General features: G+C 50.0%; 4 protein-coding genes and 1 pseudogene across 5 annotated transcripts; 3 read left to right on the top strand and 2 right to left on the bottom strand.

Moving 5' to 3' along the window:
• Positions 1-1,400: 1,400 nt before the first annotated feature.
• On the bottom strand, positions 1,401-2,491 carry LOC120661103. Its single transcript, XM_039939807.1, has one exon. The coding sequence runs from the start codon at positions 2,391-2,393 to the stop codon at positions 1,686-1,688; it is 708 nt and encodes a 235-aa protein (XP_039795741.1). The 5' UTR covers positions 2,394-2,491; the 3' UTR covers positions 1,401-1,685.
• A 678-nt stretch (positions 2,492-3,169) lies between these two features.
• Positions 3,170-3,293, top strand: LOC120663217 (annotated as a pseudogene).
• Positions 3,294-3,678: 385 nt separating this feature from the next.
• Positions 3,679-6,276, top strand: LOC120661104 (homeobox-leucine zipper protein HOX29-like). Of its 2 annotated transcripts, XR_005669807.1 has the most exons (4): positions 3,679-3,923; positions 3,998-4,080; positions 5,781-5,894; positions 5,972-6,276. XR_005669807.1 is itself a non-coding variant. In XM_039939808.1 (3 exons), the coding sequence occupies exons 1-3, from the start codon at positions 3,816-3,818 to the stop codon at positions 6,134-6,136; spliced, it is 387 nt and encodes a 128-aa protein (XP_039795742.1). In that variant the 5' UTR covers positions 3,681-3,815; the 3' UTR covers positions 6,137-6,276. The 2 variants fall into 2 exon arrangements, 1 of the variants encoding a protein (XP_039795742.1); XM_039939808.1 differs by lacking the exon at positions 3,998-4,080 and having other exon boundaries at positions 3,681-3,923.
• Positions 6,277-7,957: 1,681 nt separating this feature from the next.
• On the top strand, positions 7,958-9,194 carry LOC120661105 (diacylglycerol kinase theta-like). Its single transcript, XM_039939809.1, has 2 exons — positions 7,958-8,329; positions 8,412-9,194. Exons 1-2 carry the CDS (start codon positions 7,987-7,989, stop codon positions 8,897-8,899), a joined length of 831 nt encoding a protein of 276 aa, XP_039795743.1. The 5' UTR covers positions 7,958-7,986; the 3' UTR covers positions 8,900-9,194.
• A 25-nt stretch (positions 9,195-9,219) lies between these two features.
• On the bottom strand, positions 9,220-16,104 carry LOC120661102. The gene is made up of 9 exons (XM_039939806.1): positions 15,667-16,104; positions 12,802-15,453; positions 12,454-12,689; positions 12,205-12,363; positions 11,940-12,119; positions 11,657-11,851; positions 11,045-11,143; positions 10,009-10,626; positions 9,220-9,888 (listed from the first exon to the last, which is right to left on the bottom strand). Exons 2-9 carry the CDS (start codon positions 15,419-15,421, stop codon positions 9,547-9,549), a joined length of 4,449 nt encoding a protein of 1,482 aa, XP_039795740.1. The 5' UTR covers positions 15,422-15,453; positions 15,667-16,104; the 3' UTR covers positions 9,220-9,546.
• Positions 16,105-16,371: the final 267 nt, after the last annotated feature.

Here is a 16,371-nt window from a genome sequence, read left to right as displayed (position 1 = left end):
ATTGATGGCTGGATTGCGGGAGGTTGAAGGAGGTGTTTCCCCTACTCCACAGCCATGCCATCAGCTTGGAGGTGTCGGTGGCATGTGTGCTGCGTGATGGCATCCGGGCACACCTCATGCCGCGCCTGACTGCCGGCGCGCGGGAGGAGCTTGCCAAGCTCTCCCCGCTCCTTGATGATGTACTACTCTCCGAGGAGGACGACCAGCGAACCTCGCCGCTCTCCGGGCCGGAGAACGTGCTGCGCGCCGGCCCCATCTACAAGATGCTGATGAAGACGACAGGTGCCCCTCTATGTGCGTTCTCCACCTTTGTCTGGCAAAACCGCGCGCCGCCGCGGATTCAATTCTTTGCTTGGCTCCTTGTTCAAGAAAAGATTCAGTGCAAGACGAACCTCTTGCTGAAGAACATCGTCGACGATGCGCGATGCGAGCTATGCAACCAAGGGGATGAAACCTGCGACCATATCATCTTCACCTGCCCTGCTGCTGCTGATGTCTGGTCCGCGCTTGGGGTGAACACAGGCGGGTGCAGTGTGGCCCGGCTGTGGACTGTCCCTTGCCCGGCAACGCTGCCAGCCAAGCACTCCTCGGTTTACATCCTCCTGGTGTGTTGGCAACTGTGGAAGCAGCGAAACAACCTTGTCTTCAATGGTGTGCCGCCCTCCATCTCGCGGTTCTGGTCCGTTTGCAAAGAGGATGCACAGCTGTGGTGCCAACGGTGGCCAGTGGCGGACCGTGTCTTAGCGGATGTCTGGTGTTCCACGTTCTCTTCAATGTAAATCTTGCATCAAAATGTTGTTTCACCCTCAGGTTTAAACCTCAACCTCTAAAAATGTAACTGATGTACTGACATTTTGGTTTGCGAAAAGCCTATCAATATATTCGGGTGGGGATGCTCCCCCCCTCCGACCGTAAAAAAAAAAATAAAGGAAAGAATCGGAGCTGCCTGTTTCCCTCGTGCCCTGCACGGGCACTGTGATGCTACTCTACTCCTATAGGCTATATAAATCTCATTTGTTCGCTTCTCCGCCGATCTTCGAAGACGGGGGGAGCGAGACGAGACACGACGGCGAATCCGTCGATTTACCAGCGCATTACTCATCTTCGGCGATGGCGCTTAACCTCTGCTGCACGCTGGGACGGCGCAGAAGGTCACCTCGATGGGCAGGCCGGTGCTGGTCTTGGACGTGGCGGTGGTGGCGTTGGGGCGGCCGCCGGCGATGTAGCTTCGGTTGTCCAGCAGGACGAAGCTTGGGACGTCGTGGCGCTCGGAGCTCGCATGGAAGGCAGCGGATGTCATGGGGGCCGGGGCGATCGATCAATTCACGATAGAATCTGAGAAGAGCCGGCGGCGGAAATTGGGGGTGGACCGGTGGGCGATGAATTATGATCCAGCCACGTTTGGTCTCTTATTAATATCATCAATATCAATCTAGTATCTCCGAATCCTGGGTCCACACACGAAAGGAAAGAATCGGAGCTGCCTGTGTTCCCTCGTGCCCTGCACGGGCACTGTGATATGCTACTCTACTCCTATATAAATCTCGTTGGTTCGCTTCTCCGCCGATCTTCGAAGACGGGGGAGCGAGACGAGACGAGACGAGACGACGACAGACGAATATAGGTTGCATTGGCATCCCCTGGTCGAGATCAGAACTCAGCAAATCCGTCGATTTACCGGCGCATTACTCTTCATCTTCGGCGATGGCGCTTAACCTCTGCTGCACGCCGGGACGATGGCGACGAGCGCCGCCGCTCCTGTGAGCAGCTCCCCGTCCGGCCCTCGCCTTCCCGGCCGTGCGGTCGCCGTCGTGACCCGTCCTGCGCGTTGCTAATCCGCCGCGCATGTCGCTGCTCCAAGAACCGTCGTCGGACAGGCCGTCGTCCTTGCCGCTGGCGACGAGAAGCGGAGCCACTCGCGCCGTCGACTGCCGGCGCCGGTGCCGCCCGTTGCCCGGCGCCGCCTCGCCCTTCTTCGTTCGCCGCTGAGGAGACAAGCCTCCGGCGGCGAGACCCGCCTCGACCGCGAGCGCCGTGGCGGCCCGGACGGCGAGCGCGGCCATGTCGTCCCCGGACAGCGGCCGGCGCAGCATGGGCGCGGGCAGCGCGAAGTAGAGCTGCCCCGGCCGGAGTGCCTCGCCCGCGGCCAGCGCGCGGGCGGGCACGTCGAAGCCGAGCTCGTCGGAGATGCAGAGGAAGCGCGCTTGGCCCGGCGCCAGCTCCAGCAGCGCCTCGCGCGCCGTGACCGGCCCCGCGAATTGCGCCATGGAGCCGTCCAGGTTCACAACCTTGGACGTGGCCACCACCGCCCGCTGACGCCTCGCCAACTCCCCCGCTGCTGTGGACGACGACGCCGGCGGCGGCGAGCGCGAGAACGAGACGCAGGAGCCCATTTCGATCCGTCCACGCCGGCGGCGCGCGCGCCTTGCTTGCTTGTCCGCGAACTGACCCGTCTGGTGGCCAAGGTGGATTGCTACTGATCTTGGTTGGTTTCTTGGTTTGGGCAAGTGCTGCTCGAGAGCACGAGTGGTGCGCGCTGCCTTTATAGGGTCGTCGCTCTCGATGACGCTGGCCAATTCGTCACGCTGCCAGCGTCTACGGCGACAGGGGAGAGCGTGCGCAGCACTCCATGCACGCAGCAGGCAGCTCGGTCAAGGCAAGCACTGACAGAGGCCAAATGGTAGCTCGACACCGATCGTTATGCGGTGATGACAGCGACGGACCTGTGATCCATCGTTTGGGGTCATGTCATGTCTGACGCATCCCGAGCGGGATCGGTAGGCTTGTCGGTCGTCACGGCTCGCGGCAGCTGCTGATCGCGACGTCCGGGTCAGCCACTCAGCCTTTTGTGAGTAATTCATTCTTTTCTCGGCCAATTGGGTTAAAATTAAGCTTTGTTCAGATGCGTAAAAGTAAAGCTGTAAAGTACTGTAGCATTTTCGTTTATATTTGATAATTATGATCCTATCATGATTTAATTAGGCTCAAAAGATTCATCTCGCAAATTATAGGCAAACTGTGTAATTTGTTATTTTGTTTAGCTACATTTAATACTTCATGCATGCGTTCAAATATTCGATGTGACAGAGAATTTTGTAAAATTTTGGAATTTTGAAGGGAACTAAACAAGAGGTAAGTGTAAGTATCTGTTGATACGTAGCATGTCCACACAACTGTCCACACAACGATATTAAATTTATTTTCTATGGGGAGGATCTACAATGGTAGCTTGCTACTGGATCCTCATGTGTCGCCTTAGCATTGCACTATTGCTTAGGCTTGACGCACCCCAACCAAATCAAAATTCAAAACGTGATCTACCAAAAGATATTCTCATCTCTTTTTCAAAAAAAAAAGACAATTCCACAATCGCTTCCGGTGCTCGTCGCACTGCAACGCGTATCCTTAGCCAATAGCTAAACGAGTGGTTGAATGGACTCCAGTGGATTGCGGAGGCCCATTAGGGCTAGTTTGGGAGTCCCAATCCCGGCGGGGATCCCGGACTTTTCCCTGGGCTAGAGGCCCACGTTGAAGTTTAACCCGGGCTAAATTTCCCTGATGTTTGGAAGCCCACGCCGGGGGCTCGGCGACCCGATCCTCGCGTTTTCCCCGGGGAGACTCATCCCCACCTCTTGGGTCCGGGAACATCATCCCTGTCCGCTCGCGAGCGACGCGAGGCGAGGCGAGCGCTTCGCCGCCGCGCCGCGTGCTCTGCCTCCCTGCTTCTGCTGCCGCTTCACCTGCGCTCCAAGGCTCGGCTCGGCGCTGCCGCTCCACCCCCGTCTAGACGCCACCCCTGCAGCTCCCCGTTGGCGATGCTGCTCCGCCTTCGCACCCCCATGGCATCCGATCTGCGACGATGGCACCACCTCGGCCGCCGCCGCCTCCAGAGCCACCACGGTGCCTCCACTTCCTCGTCATATGTGAGTTCTTCCTCTCCTCTCCTATATTGCCTAGGGTTTGATCTCCTCTCTCCTAATTCCTAGATCTTGTTTAGATCTTGGTGATTTCTGATCTGATTGGCTGCCATCTCCAAGATTCATAACCTGCTGATCACTTCAATCGACATTGTTGGCCTAGGTAAGCTCTGTTTGCTGAGGAAAATCACTTTGCATCGGTTCCTTTGTCATCTCCAATAATCACTCTATTTTATATCCAAACTGTTAATGTATGGTAAATTATTATATGGTCATTCAGTCCTGGTACCCTATGAAAATAATATGCTAATGTTGTTGCTGCCGGCTGATATCTCTAAAACTTGCATAACAACTGGTGGAAGCAAGCAGTCACAGAAAGATGTGATAATGTATTCAATTTGCTTTGCACAAAAAGAAACGAATCACGGATTAATCTCGACATAAATGATGGCCCTGTTTCTGAGCATGTCCTTTACGCTTGAAATTTTTTTAGTTTCTGAGCGTGTCTCTAAAACTTGCATACCAATTGCTGCAAAGTTTGATGGTAACTGGATTCCGAATTTAGTACATTTATGTCTCAGTATTAATAAACTCATCCGTTGTGCTGCAAAGTTTGATGGTAACTGGATTCTGAATCTTAGTTTGATATCTCTAAAACTTGCATACCAACTGGTGGAAGCAAGCAGTCACAGAAGTTTCCAATGTTCATGCCTCATCCGTTCTTTCTGTACTGAGAAAAGAACTATATATCTCACATACGCACATCACTATATATGGGTATTCCTGGTTTGCATCATTACAGTTTAGTCACTAGAGACCCTCTTTTTTTTACACATTATTCATATGCTGATGAAACATAGAGTACATCTGTTTTAATGGTGGTGCTTTGGGCAGTAAGGCAGTGACTAAACTGAGTGCATGCAGGACTGTTGCTTTGTGTGTTTTGGTATGTTCTGCATGATTCTTTTCAGATTGTGTTCTTGGTGGTTTTGATGAATTGCTGCTTGCTATTTTAGTCTGACATATTGCTTGCATTTTAATAAATTTGTTTGTGGTTGTCAAGGCCTTTCTGACAGTCACTGATGGGCTGTTAGATATTTACATGTTCATGAATTGCTGCATGCTATTTTAGTCACCTATGTTACTTGATGGCCATGAACCCTGTTATTAATAGTTTGAAGGAAGAAGAAAAGATCAATCAGTCTGCATCTCATCTCCGGTCTTTACACTGTTCCTGGTGTGCGGAGAGACACAGTGGCCTAGCTGTGGAGAGTTTGACATTTGCCTGCAGAGTTTCAGGCACAAGAAAGTCTTGCTCATCAAAGGAGCTCCAGGGGAGGGGACTGTGCTGAGACAGCAATGGGAAAACAACTTGAAACATCATTTCTTTCAAAAAAAATTGACACTCGCATCAGTCATGAAAACTCATTCCTTTATTACAAATGGGGTGTATAGATCATATAACTGGAGAATATATGAGCTGTTGGCTAGGCAACTCCTAATTCGTCTAAAGTAATATATTGTGTTATTTGTGTAGCTTCTGGAGATGCTTATGTGCTGTTTGCTGATTAAATTAGGTTGCAGGTTTAAATGTATATAACCTCAAATACAGCTCTCTCAGTGGGCTAAAATCGTTTTTGTATTATTTGGTTAAAATAATTTTCTTAAAACAGGTAGCTTAGGTGCTTCATATACAAGGATTCTTTACTAAATCTTCTGTTCATATCTACCTTGCAATGTTGGACACTTATCCTCTAGTGCCACTTCGTTCCAAAACTTGGAACTTTTTAATGAAATTTTTTGGAACATACTGTTGCTCTTAGTAAATTCTCTGGAGGTTTCTTATGATAGCTTGCTTGATAGATTGTGGAGATCTTGAAAGACCGTCCAAGTTGGTTTCGTGGTTGTCGGGGTCTTGAAGTCTTTACAATGTTACCAGCTGGAAATGGTGGGACCATTGAGCTTGTTTCCATGCAGGTTAGCATTTGTTTCTGACCATTCCATTTGTTGAAGAATAACAGGCTCTTATATATTGTTCTTGGTTGTGCCTTCAGATGTATGCTCCTACTACTTTAGTTCCTGCAAGAGATTTTTGGCAGTATTGTTTCTTTCTTCCTTTGGCAGCATGTTCACGCGTGCTTCTACTTCTGCTGTTATCCTGCCACGAGACATGCAAGTGCAGCTTCTGCTTCTGCGTGCTTCTGCTTCTGTCTTCATGAATTTCTCAAGAATTTTATCCTGTTGTGTGATGGATGAATTGGACGTGTTGGGATTTGATCAATGGAAAACTACTCTGGCTTGCATTGCGATCGGTTGAGAATGAATTGAATATATTTTGTACGTCGCAGATTTTGAGTTTCACACGTGCTGGCATTTTGAGTTATATGCCAAAGTGTGTGTACGTCGCAGATTTGATCTATTGAATATATTCATTGTGTTTGGAGGGCTGGAGTGGGCTGCTCTTGGCTGCAGTAGCAGCAAGCAGCGCAGCCGGAAGCAGCAGCGCAGCAGCAGCAGCAGCAGAGGGTGGGGAGGCGCCAAATGCTGCCCGGGATAGGCACCCTGCGGGGAGAGCGCACCCCGGGGGTCTGACGGGCGCAGGGGGGAGGGGCCTAGGGGAGGGAAGCCCCGGGGATTAATCCCCGGCATCCCAAACTAGCCCTTAGTGTTTGGGTTTGTTGCCGAACATAAAAGGCCCAACTTTCCTATATATTTTCGTTTCATTGCATCATACTTGGCGTTATAGACTAGAGGCCGATTCATGGTCGCTACTCGCTACAGTGTGAGTGGTTGGCGTGGAGAACCAGCTGTCATTTTCTTTTTTTGGTAGAAAAAAACATCAAACACCTGAACTCCTGAAGGTCTGAAGGTCTGAAGAACTCCTGCCGATGCTGCCACTTCAAATCGAGCGTAGCTATTGATCCGAGGGCCAACTAAAAACTTGTAGTTGACGTGCACATCTGGTATGTCAGGGACTCAGGGTCCTCGACGTGTCATGACCAGGGTTAACGTATCCGACCGGTGACCGGTAACCGCCGGCCTCCGGTTCCGGTATACCGGTCCGGTTTGGCCGGTTACCGGTCGGAACCGGTGGAATTCAAATTTGAATTCAAACTTCTCCGTTCAACCGGTTCCTACCGGTATACCGGTCGGTTAGACCGGTATACCGGCCGGTTTGGCCGGTATACCGGTCGGTTTGGATGATAACCGGCCGGTTTGACTGGTAACCGGTCAAATTCAAATTTTTTTCTTTTTTTGTTTAAATTCAAATGCCCACAAAGTATACTAAATAAATGTTTGTACAACATATTTTAGTCTAAATGAACCATCCAACTCTTTTTTATACTACTTTTACATTGTATTTGTATACTTTCGTATGCACATTTTTTTATTTAACTTATAAATTCCGCAAACCATACTAAATAAACGAATTTTTGAGAAAATTTGACACCATTAGATTCTTTGTATCTTGAAATATTTTTAAGAATTTTTTGGGAATTTTTTATTTTTTTGAATTTAAATTTAAATTTTGAATTTGGACCGGTTTCATACCGGACCGAACCGGAACCGGTCCGGACCGGTTTGACCGGTAACCGGTCAAACCGGACCGGTTACCGACGGTTCGGTTAACCCTGACTCATGACCCTATTCACATCATGCAACGCAATGCAAGTACCAAGTTTCTAAAAGTAGCAATTTCTGTTCGTACCTAGCTTGGCACGGTTTCTGAACCCATCAGGAATTAGATGCTGCAGAGGGGGCGAAGATTTCTCGAGGCGGTTACTTCCGCTCAGGAGGCCAGACTTGCTCGTCACACAAGCATCAAAACCTAGCTTTACCGCGGGGTGTAAAAAGGCTGCAGCCTGCACAGTCATAGCTGGAGTAGATCAGAGCAGCAGTTTCAATTCTGTGCCGCCTCCCGCCTGTGAAGCACCATCAGCCTGCGAGATCTTCCCGATCAATCTTTCCATTTATGTTGCCGTCTTATATAAGTTCCCAAAATCATAACCTCAGCAATGGTAGAGAACAAGGGAAAGAGTTGCTAGCAGAGACAGAGAGTGCAAGCAACATGAGCAGCAGGAGCAGCAGGTGCGTGTCCACGAACTCGAGAGGGCTTAGCGGCAGGCTGCCACCGTCGTCCGAAGGTGTCCCGGAGACGAGCGAGCGCGAGGCGGAGGAGGAGGACGGCGAGATCGTGCACTTCAGCCACCCGGAGCACCGGCTGGCCCGGTTCGACTTCCCCTACCTGTTCCTGTGCATGGGGTGCAAGGAGTACGGCGCCGGGAAGCGCTTCATGTGCCAGGCCTGCGGCTTCCAGCTCCACGAGTTCTGCGCGCTGGCGCCGCCGTCGCTCCACGACCACCCGTTCCACCCCAAGCACCCGCACCTCCTCTTCTTCGCCAAGCCAGCAGGTGCTCGTCGCAGATCACCTGCGGCTCTTGAAATGAGGATGCAAAAGATCCTGACCTGGCTTTGTATTGTATTGTATTCTAGGTGGGTTCCTCCGGTGCAAGTGCGACATCTGCGGCAAGTCGGTGAAGGGCTTCTCGTTCCGGTGCGCGTCGTGCGGGTTCGACATGCACCCGTGCTGCGCGGCCATGGCGCGGCGGATGGAGCTCCCGGCGGCGCACGAGCACCCGCTGGAGCTGGCGGCGCAGGACGGCGCGGAGACGAGCCTCGTGTGCCAGGTGTGCAGGCGGGCGACGACGGCGAGGCGGTCCGGCGGGTCGGCGGGGCACACCGTGTACCGGTGCCTGCCGTGCGGGTACTGCCTCCACGCCCGGTGCGCCAAGGACATGGTGAACGGGCTGTACGAGCACGGCATCGTGCCGCCGGAGAGGCGGAGCGCGATCGCCGCCGCGGCCAGGGTCACCGTGAACGCGCTGTTCGGGGTACTCGGCGGCCTCATCGAGGGGATCGGGGAGGGGATCGGCGAGGCCTTGGTCGAGAACATCGGGAGGAGCAGGAGGAGCTTCAGATGAATGGGATGGGGTGTGTCGTGTGTGTTGCATCTTCTTCGTGTCGTTCGCCGTCTCGTACGACGATACAAAACACAAACTACAGTGTATATGTATATACAGGCTGCGGCACTTGTATTTCCGCGCTTGTGTTTCAAAATACAACCGAAATTAGTCAACTAATTACACACAGTATCCACCTTTAGTTGGGGACTAATTTTTTAAGGCCATGTTGCCCTGGTTTCATAGTTCGACTTGCCTATTTCAAAGAGTGAGCAGCATCGTTCGCGACAAGGGAGAACGATGGCAACAAATTGCGCAACAGATCGCTACCACCAGAGACGTATGTACAAAAAAGAATCTATAGTTATTATTAATTACCATGTTCTAACGAATATTTCACCACCATCCAATAACTTTTAACACAATGCACCCCCAACTTTCACAACCTATATATGGGAAATAAATACAAATCAACCCGAACAGTCGGAATCCAAGAAGCACCATCTAGGATTCTAGGTAGAACAAGTTCACCACGGCAGAATTGCTGTCCCGCTCTATCAGAATCCACCTCGTCCCCTCTGTGGACTCGCCCTGCCGTCCCTTTACTATCAGAAGAAACCACCTCTCGTCCCTATGGACTCAGCGTCCCATAGAGAGTGCCGATAAGCTTACTGGTGAAGCGACTTCAACTTGGGAATGTAGTTGCCAGCCACAAACAACGCGAGAACCGATAGCACTGCCATTGCGATAAGGAGGTACTGCCGCATTTTCCTCCTGCCCCTGTTACGCAGGGGCGCTGGCATGGGCTGCACCCTGTTCAGCTGCTTGATGGCAGCTGCTGGTCTAGATAGCCTCTTGGGGGCTGTTGCTTGAGGAGCCTCAACTTCCCTTGGGTTGTCTGAAGCATTGCTGTCAGTATCCGCTGTAGCCATCGCTGCAGCATTGCTGTCGCCAATAGCACTGGAGTCTGCTGGCGTTGTGCCTTTCTTCTTATCTTTCTTGGCTTTCTTCTGCAGATGTTCAGAAAAAAAGGCAGGCTTTTCAATTACAAACTTGTTGTGCAGACAGTCTTGATTTTATCATTAAGATTAACTCAGATATAAAAGCAGAAACCGGTAGAAATACCATACCTTCTCCCTCTCCTCAGCTTCCTTCCGTGCTTTGAATTCAGCTCTTTCCTTCTCCTTCTCTGCTTTACGCCTCTTCCGCTCCTCGGCCTCCTTAGCCTTTGCCTTCTGCTCCAACCGGAGCCGCTCCTTTTCAGCTGCGGCCCTCTCTTTTCTTAATTCCTCCTCCTTACGGGCCAACTCCTCTGCCTTCCTAGCTAACTCCAATTGTTCCTCTATTAGACGAGCCTTTTCCTTTTCAGTTTGTTTAATATCTTCTGCCTCAGATGTCGAAACAGCATTGTTCTCATTCTGCGCGGAGCTACCAGATGCTTTTGATTTGGCGCGCTTACTGTTCTGGGGGGATGGCAAAACAGGAAAGGAGTCTTTAGCCGAGACTGGAGCTGGAGCAGCCAATACAGGTGGTGGTATTGAAGTTAAAGTGGGCACGTCTGGTCTTGAGGCAGTTAATGAAGATGCATTCATTGGTCTCCTGGTTGGAATGACTGGAGGATCTTCATCAGGTCCAAGTCTTCGGCCCTCAAGGGTCCCTAATCTCCTTAGTGTGCTAAACTTGTTTGCTTCAACATACTGCTTGCGGAAGTCCTCATTTTCATTCCACATTTTCATAACTCTCTCAATCTAAAAGAAAGAAAGAAAATTGTCAGTACATTACAAAATATCGAGGCAAGATGAGCATGGGATTTTAGGGTGTGTGCAGGGAGGGTCAAATTTTAACAAAATGTCGAGGCAACACGAGCATTGGATTTTAAGGGTTGTGCACAATGAGGGTTGAACTTTAACAACAATCGAATGAGAAAATGTTGAAGCCCCCACAATTCTGGCACTTGTAAGAAGGCAGGACTAAGGATACAACACTTAGCTGTAGTACTGCGATACTCACTAACATTAATGGTATGTGCTCATACTGCTCCTTAATTAGCATAAAGGACAGGTAATATTAAACCAGCTTAATCAACGGAATTTCAAAATCTGGTTAGATGTTGACAGAGCTGGAATGCGTAAGTGCAGCATATTGAAGATAGGATGTAATATTTACCTGTTCATTACAGTATGACTGAAGTCCATATATATCACCAGAAGTTTTGTAAACCTCTGCTGCCTTCCGGTCTTCCCTGTACCTGAAAAAGTACTGATTCTGCACACCAAAACAAACGTGAAGGAACATATTCAGTTTTTAGGGGGGAAAAACTAAGTAAATTCTCTAGATCACATGCTTCCCTTCAAGAAAATTACATGTGCCTGTAAGTTTGTTATACGCTACTTTTGTTTGCTGGCAAGGAAATCCCGCTGCCTCCAAGAAGCAGGAGCAGTGTATCACAAAGAAATTGCCTGTCCAGTGCTCAGTAACTGAATTTTGATAAAATAAGCACATGCGCACAACAGATAGGAGGAGAGGAGGAGCACAACATCACAGATGAATGATCTTATGGAACTGAAAGGGTAATGCAATTCCTAAAACATTGTCAATCTTTCAGGAACCAGGTACCTTCTCAAACTAGTCCTCTATTCAATACACTGTTTTATCCATGACTTCCATACAGTTCAAATTTGTGGATGCAGTAAAACGAGGCGCACATAATTCACCATTCCCTTGCCATATGTTGCAGAAACCAAATGCACAAGAATTGCAGCAAGTAAAGACTCCTACCTTATTATGGGGCTCCGCTTTAAGCTCAGACCACTCACTGTAGGCCTTTTGACGTAATTCATTAGCTGCTTGGAATTCCTCATTTAATTTCCTCAATTCTATTCTCTCATCTTCAAAGGATTTAAGAATCTTTCTTGTGTTCTCCTCTAGTGATTTCAGGTTGGTGAATAAGACATCTGAATCCTTTTTTAGTGCCTATACAAGATAAGAAATGGTCAATATGTAAAAATTAAAATGTTTAAATGATATTAAGATGTCAATTATGATGTGCTGCATTCAGTACCTTGTGCCGTTCATGAATATGATCTTTTTGGTCGAATGCCTCACTGAGTTCAGCCTTTGAGCCCATATTGGAGGACAACTGCTTTCGTTGGGCTTTTAGGTCATTAATCTCTTTAAGTAATTTCTTTTCTGCGGTCAAAGAAATGGTCTCATGTTGCATAGTCCTCTCTTTCATCACAATCTACAGCATCAAAAGAAAAAGAGTTAAGATCTAAAGATATTGTGCAATATTAAAGGGTGGAGAACAACCATTGCAGAATTCTTACCAGCTCATCAATTTCTTCTATGGACTTTGCTTGGTGCAATTTCCCTATCACTGAGCGTACACTATTTAAATCATTCTTCTTAACCCCATGTGCAGCCCTAGCTTCCCTCTCTTCTCGCCGTGCTGCCTCTAGCTTCCCCCTGTATTCATCACATACAGCCTGCAGTATATTTGTTCAGAATATGAAGTGTGATAGGAAGAAAAGGAAAGAAGGTAAACATTAGGATGCTGAACATTGGACACTTGTTACCTTTTGATTTTGCTTAAGACAATTAATTGCATCTCTCTCCTGGGTAAGTCGATCTAAGTGGGCCTGTGCAGCTTGCAGCTTAGCCCAGATATCTTCACTCGCAAATCTTGGGATTTTCATCATGTAGACCCACTGTGGCCCAATGAACTGTGCATGATCTCCATGCAGCCCACTAGGAGCATGTTGGTCATTGTCCTTATCTAGAACAGCCGTGTCGGTAGATGAAGGCTCTAATGCTGTTATACAAGGACTATGATAATAAGCATTTTAATTCCCAAGTGGGCTATAATTAGCTTAAGGAGAATAATACATTTAAATAAATAAATGTCGTAGCGAAAAATTGCTTACCTTCCAAGCATTTGGTTTCGACCTCTTCAGAACATTTAATAGACACATTTACATTTTCAGGACAGGTACCATTGCATGTCTCATCTTCCTCGTTAATTGGTGAGGGGACTTCATTTCCAATTGTGGCAGAACGCTCATCAGACGTAGTAGATGTGTTAAAAATTTCCGACTGGTTTTCCTGTGATTTGCTACCTCCGACAGTCTCACTCAATTCGTCCTTTTCGGAAATACTTCCAGCTGTATCAGACGCAATAGAATCATACCCTGTAGTTGAACCAAGTTGAGCATCATCAACCTCAAGTTCACCTCTCAATTCGGCAGGTTCACCATGATCAATAGCAGCATCACTAGGTTCTTCTTGAGATCCATTTTCTTCGGGAGTCATTTCAGCTTCATGGCCCACCATAGTTTCATGTTCCAAAGAAACACCAGATACAAGTTTGTCAACAGCGGTCTCCGATATTTCTCTGGATCTGCACTCTTCAGTGTGCACAAGGTCACAAGATTCCAGCTCAGTTACCGGGCTAGAATGATTGATGCTATCACTGCCAACCAAATCAATGGAACTTTGCTCATTGTGAAAAGTCAAGGCTTCCTGCAATGGAACAGCATCAACAACCTCCCTCTCATGCTCTTTCTTTGGTTCTACTTCTGCTACATCATTCTCAATTACATTAGGCTGCCCAGAAGTTGCTGCTTCAATCTTCTCATGCTCTACAGTTTCTGTTGAAGATTCACAATTCTGCTGAGATAAGAAAGGAGCTAGATCTGCCTCATCTTTGACCTCAATTTCCTCAACTTCACGAGCTGCTGTTTCCACTTCCACCAAATATTCAGCTCTCAAATCTGACTCATCAATAGTAGCAACTTCTGCCTGGATATTATGTTCCAGGCTTGATTTAACAGAAGGATCTAATTCTTCTAGTTTCAAAGAATGAAGTGTGCAAATAGAAACCCCATCCTTGACCTCACCCTGCACGGTCTCTTGGCTTTTATTCTCAATTACTTCCTCCAGCTCACACATATCGTGGACAGCTTCATTTGTTGCTTTCCCCACAGGAAGCTCTACTCCCTCATTAGAGGACAGTTTCTCTTCTAATTGAAGAATACCACATGTGGCTTCACCTTGTACCTGCTTGTCCACGTTTTCCGACTCCCTAGACGCATCAGCACCACCTTCTGCATTGCTATGTCCATCTGCATTGACTTCCTCTTCTATGAGTTCCTCAACACTACCTTCACAGTTTCTGTCAGCTGCTTCTAGCAGTCCTTCCAATACTTCATCCTTAGTTGGTTGAGCTCCCTCCACTTGCTGATTAGTTTCTTGCCCTTCCTTCTCAATGGCACGAACCTCGGACTCAGAAGCAACTATACAAGAGTCAGAACTTAATGCAACACAAATATGACCATTGGTCTGCGATGTGTCCGTGCCATCCTCACAGACAGCACTCCCCTCTGCTGATTCTGCAATTTCAGTGGCATTCTGTTCTGGTTTGCTCTCATTAGCATGACTCTCAGGCTCAGTTGAAGCTTCAAATGAATCAGACCTCATGTCAGCACAAACATGCCCATTAGCCATCAAAGCACATGCATCATCTGTACCCTCATCCACCGGCACAACAACATCAGCAGCGTTCTGTTCTTCTTTGCTATCCTCCCCATTGGCCTCCGACTCCATTGCAGCGGAACAGGACTCGGCAGGCAGTGGGGCTCCATCATGCCCAAGTGATTCCACAGCAGCATCCTCTTGACTCTCAGACTCAATTGCAGCTTCAAACGAATCAGCCCTCATGTCGGCACAAAGATGCTCATTTTCCACCAAAGCAATATGTCCACCTGTACCCTGCACTACTGGCTCGGCAGCATCAGCAGGACTCTGTTCTTCTTTGCTATTCTCTCCATTAACCTCGGATTCCACAATAGCAGAACCAGATTTGGAAGATGTTTGTGCATCATCGTGCCCACAGGACTCTGCAGCAGCATCCTCTCCATCCTGCTCTTTGCTAGCTACCTCGTGCACCACTGATTCAGCGACATCTGTAGCAGCACTTATATCCACTGTTTCCTCCTTGCCTTCAACCTCGGAATCCACAGCAGGCGCCTCAGAATCAGCACCAGTGACGGCAGGGTCGCTCCCACTGGACGCCGAGGCGGCTGCCCCGCCATGATCTTCCCCGGCAGCCTCCTGCCGCGGCACTTGAGTAACAAAATCTGAACTCGGCTCACCTCTGCCTTCATCCGTGCCACCCTCGGCCCTGTCGGCAGCACGATCAGCCCCGTCAGCCGACGAAGCAATCAGCGCTGCACCCGAAGCGCTCGCTTCCCCGCCGGCGGCCCCGTGATCCCCGCCGGCGGGTGCGTCCGGAGCCGCATTGGAGGCGGGCACGTCGTCGTCCTCGGAGGGCGAGTCCTCGTCGGGCGCCCTGCCCAGATCTGAGCCGCGGTCGGAGTGGCCGTCGGAGTCGCCGCCGTTCACGATCACGAACGGCCCGCCGACGTCCTCGCCCTCGCGCTCCGCGGCCGCCTTCTCCTCCGACGGCGCGAGCACCGCCTTCCCCTGCGGGAATTCCGCCCTGGGCGCCTCGCCGGCGCCGTTGCACGCCGTCCCCTCGGCCGTCATTGCCGCTTCCCCCCGCGGATCACGCCCCGATCCTGCGCGCACAGAACCGCGAGCACCCCGCTTGTTAGACCGGCGTGAGCAGCCTGCCGCCCCCCGGAGATCGCAGATCAGAGACCACCTGCACCAGCCACCGCAAACAAACAGCACGCCCAGCCCACAGCGCAAAACCAAACCAAACAGCTCCCAAGGAGAAACAGAGAAACAGAGAGGGGGGGATGGATTGGAGGCCCGGGAAAACAACTTACAGCTGACGGCGAGGCGGATCCGGGAGGCTGCTCCTCCCCTCGGCCACCTCCGCACCGAGGCGATCTGGGCGCGGCGGACCCCCGATCGGCGAGGAGGTGGGCGCGCGGACGGATCTGTCTCTACCTGCTGCCTGTGGTGTGCGCTTTCGGGGAGGAGAGGTTTTTGATGCGGACGCGATTTGGGATCTGGATTTATACGGCCTCTGCTAGACGGCTAGCGGCTACTCCTCCACCTCCTCCTACTGTCACTACAAGGCGCGCCCAGCCGCCCAGGTCGTTGCGTCCGGATCCGGGTAGCGGCGTCGTCGTCTGGGTCCGCGGCGACGTGGTGCGCTGCGCCCAACAGTGCGGTTCGGATACATACGCCAGCACGAGCCGCTCCCACCGACAGGCTCCAGCCGGCCGGCGTCTCCGCCCCGCGTCAGGGGCGCTCGCGTGACGTCGTCGTGAGATACTAGGCCTGCAGATAAAAACCTTTTTGGAGTTTCGGTGCGTAATCCTGCTGGGGTCCAGTGCTTCTAGAAGCGCATGATTTTTTCTTCCTTCCTTTTATCATTTCACCTCCTGAAAATGCCGATTTACTTAGTTTGATGACATGGTATATTCGACATTTTTGTGCGGCTATTTTAAGCGTGGAGACATGTCTTCTTCGGGAAAAAAATGTCTTATGACTGCTTTTGCACATGCTTCCACTATTGCCGTCCA

Source organism: Panicum virgatum, chromosome 2N, assembly GCF_016808335.1.
Source record: "Panicum virgatum strain AP13 chromosome 2N, P.virgatum_v5, whole genome shotgun sequence".
In the NCBI taxonomy this organism is placed as follows: Eukaryota; Viridiplantae; Streptophyta; class Magnoliopsida; order Poales; family Poaceae; genus Panicum; species Panicum virgatum.
Note: the sequence above shows the minus strand (reverse complement) of the source record. Positions and strands in the feature narration are given on the sequence as shown.

Bases quoted from the DNA above. Each gene is read 5' to 3' on its own strand.
- LOC120661104 (XM_039939808.1), top strand. From the start codon at position 3,816: ATGCTGCTCCGCCTTCGCACCCCCATGGCATCCGATCTGCGACGATGG. The intron at 3,924-5,780 runs GTGAGTTCTTCC...CTTGCTTGATAG, and splicing joins CCTCCACTTCCTCGTCATAT to ATTGTGGAGATCTTGAAAGA. The intron at 5,895-5,971 runs GTTAGCATTTGT...TTGTGCCTTCAG, and splicing joins TTGAGCTTGTTTCCATGCAG to ATGTATGCTCCTACTACTTT.
- LOC120661102 (XM_039939806.1), bottom strand. From the start codon at position 15,421: ATGACGGCCGAGGGGACGGCGTGCAACGGCGCCGGCGAGGCGCCCAGG. The intron at 12,690-12,801 runs GTAAGCAATTTT...CTTGTATAACAG, and splicing joins CGAAACCAAATGCTTGGAAG to CATTAGAGCCTTCATCTACC. The intron at 12,364-12,453 runs GTAACAAGTGTC...AATATACTGCAG, and splicing joins GTCTTAAGCAAAATCAAAAG to GCTGTATGTGATGAATACAG.
- LOC120661103 (XM_039939807.1), bottom strand. From the start codon at position 2,393: ATGGGCTCCTGCGTCTCGTTCTCGCGCTCGCCGCCGCCGGCGTCGTCG.
- LOC120661105 (XM_039939809.1), top strand. From the start codon at position 7,987: ATGAGCAGCAGGAGCAGCAGGTGCGTGTCCACGAACTCGAGAGGGCTT. The intron at 8,330-8,411 runs GTGCTCGTCGCA...ATTGTATTCTAG, and splicing joins CTTCTTCGCCAAGCCAGCAG to GTGGGTTCCTCCGGTGCAAG.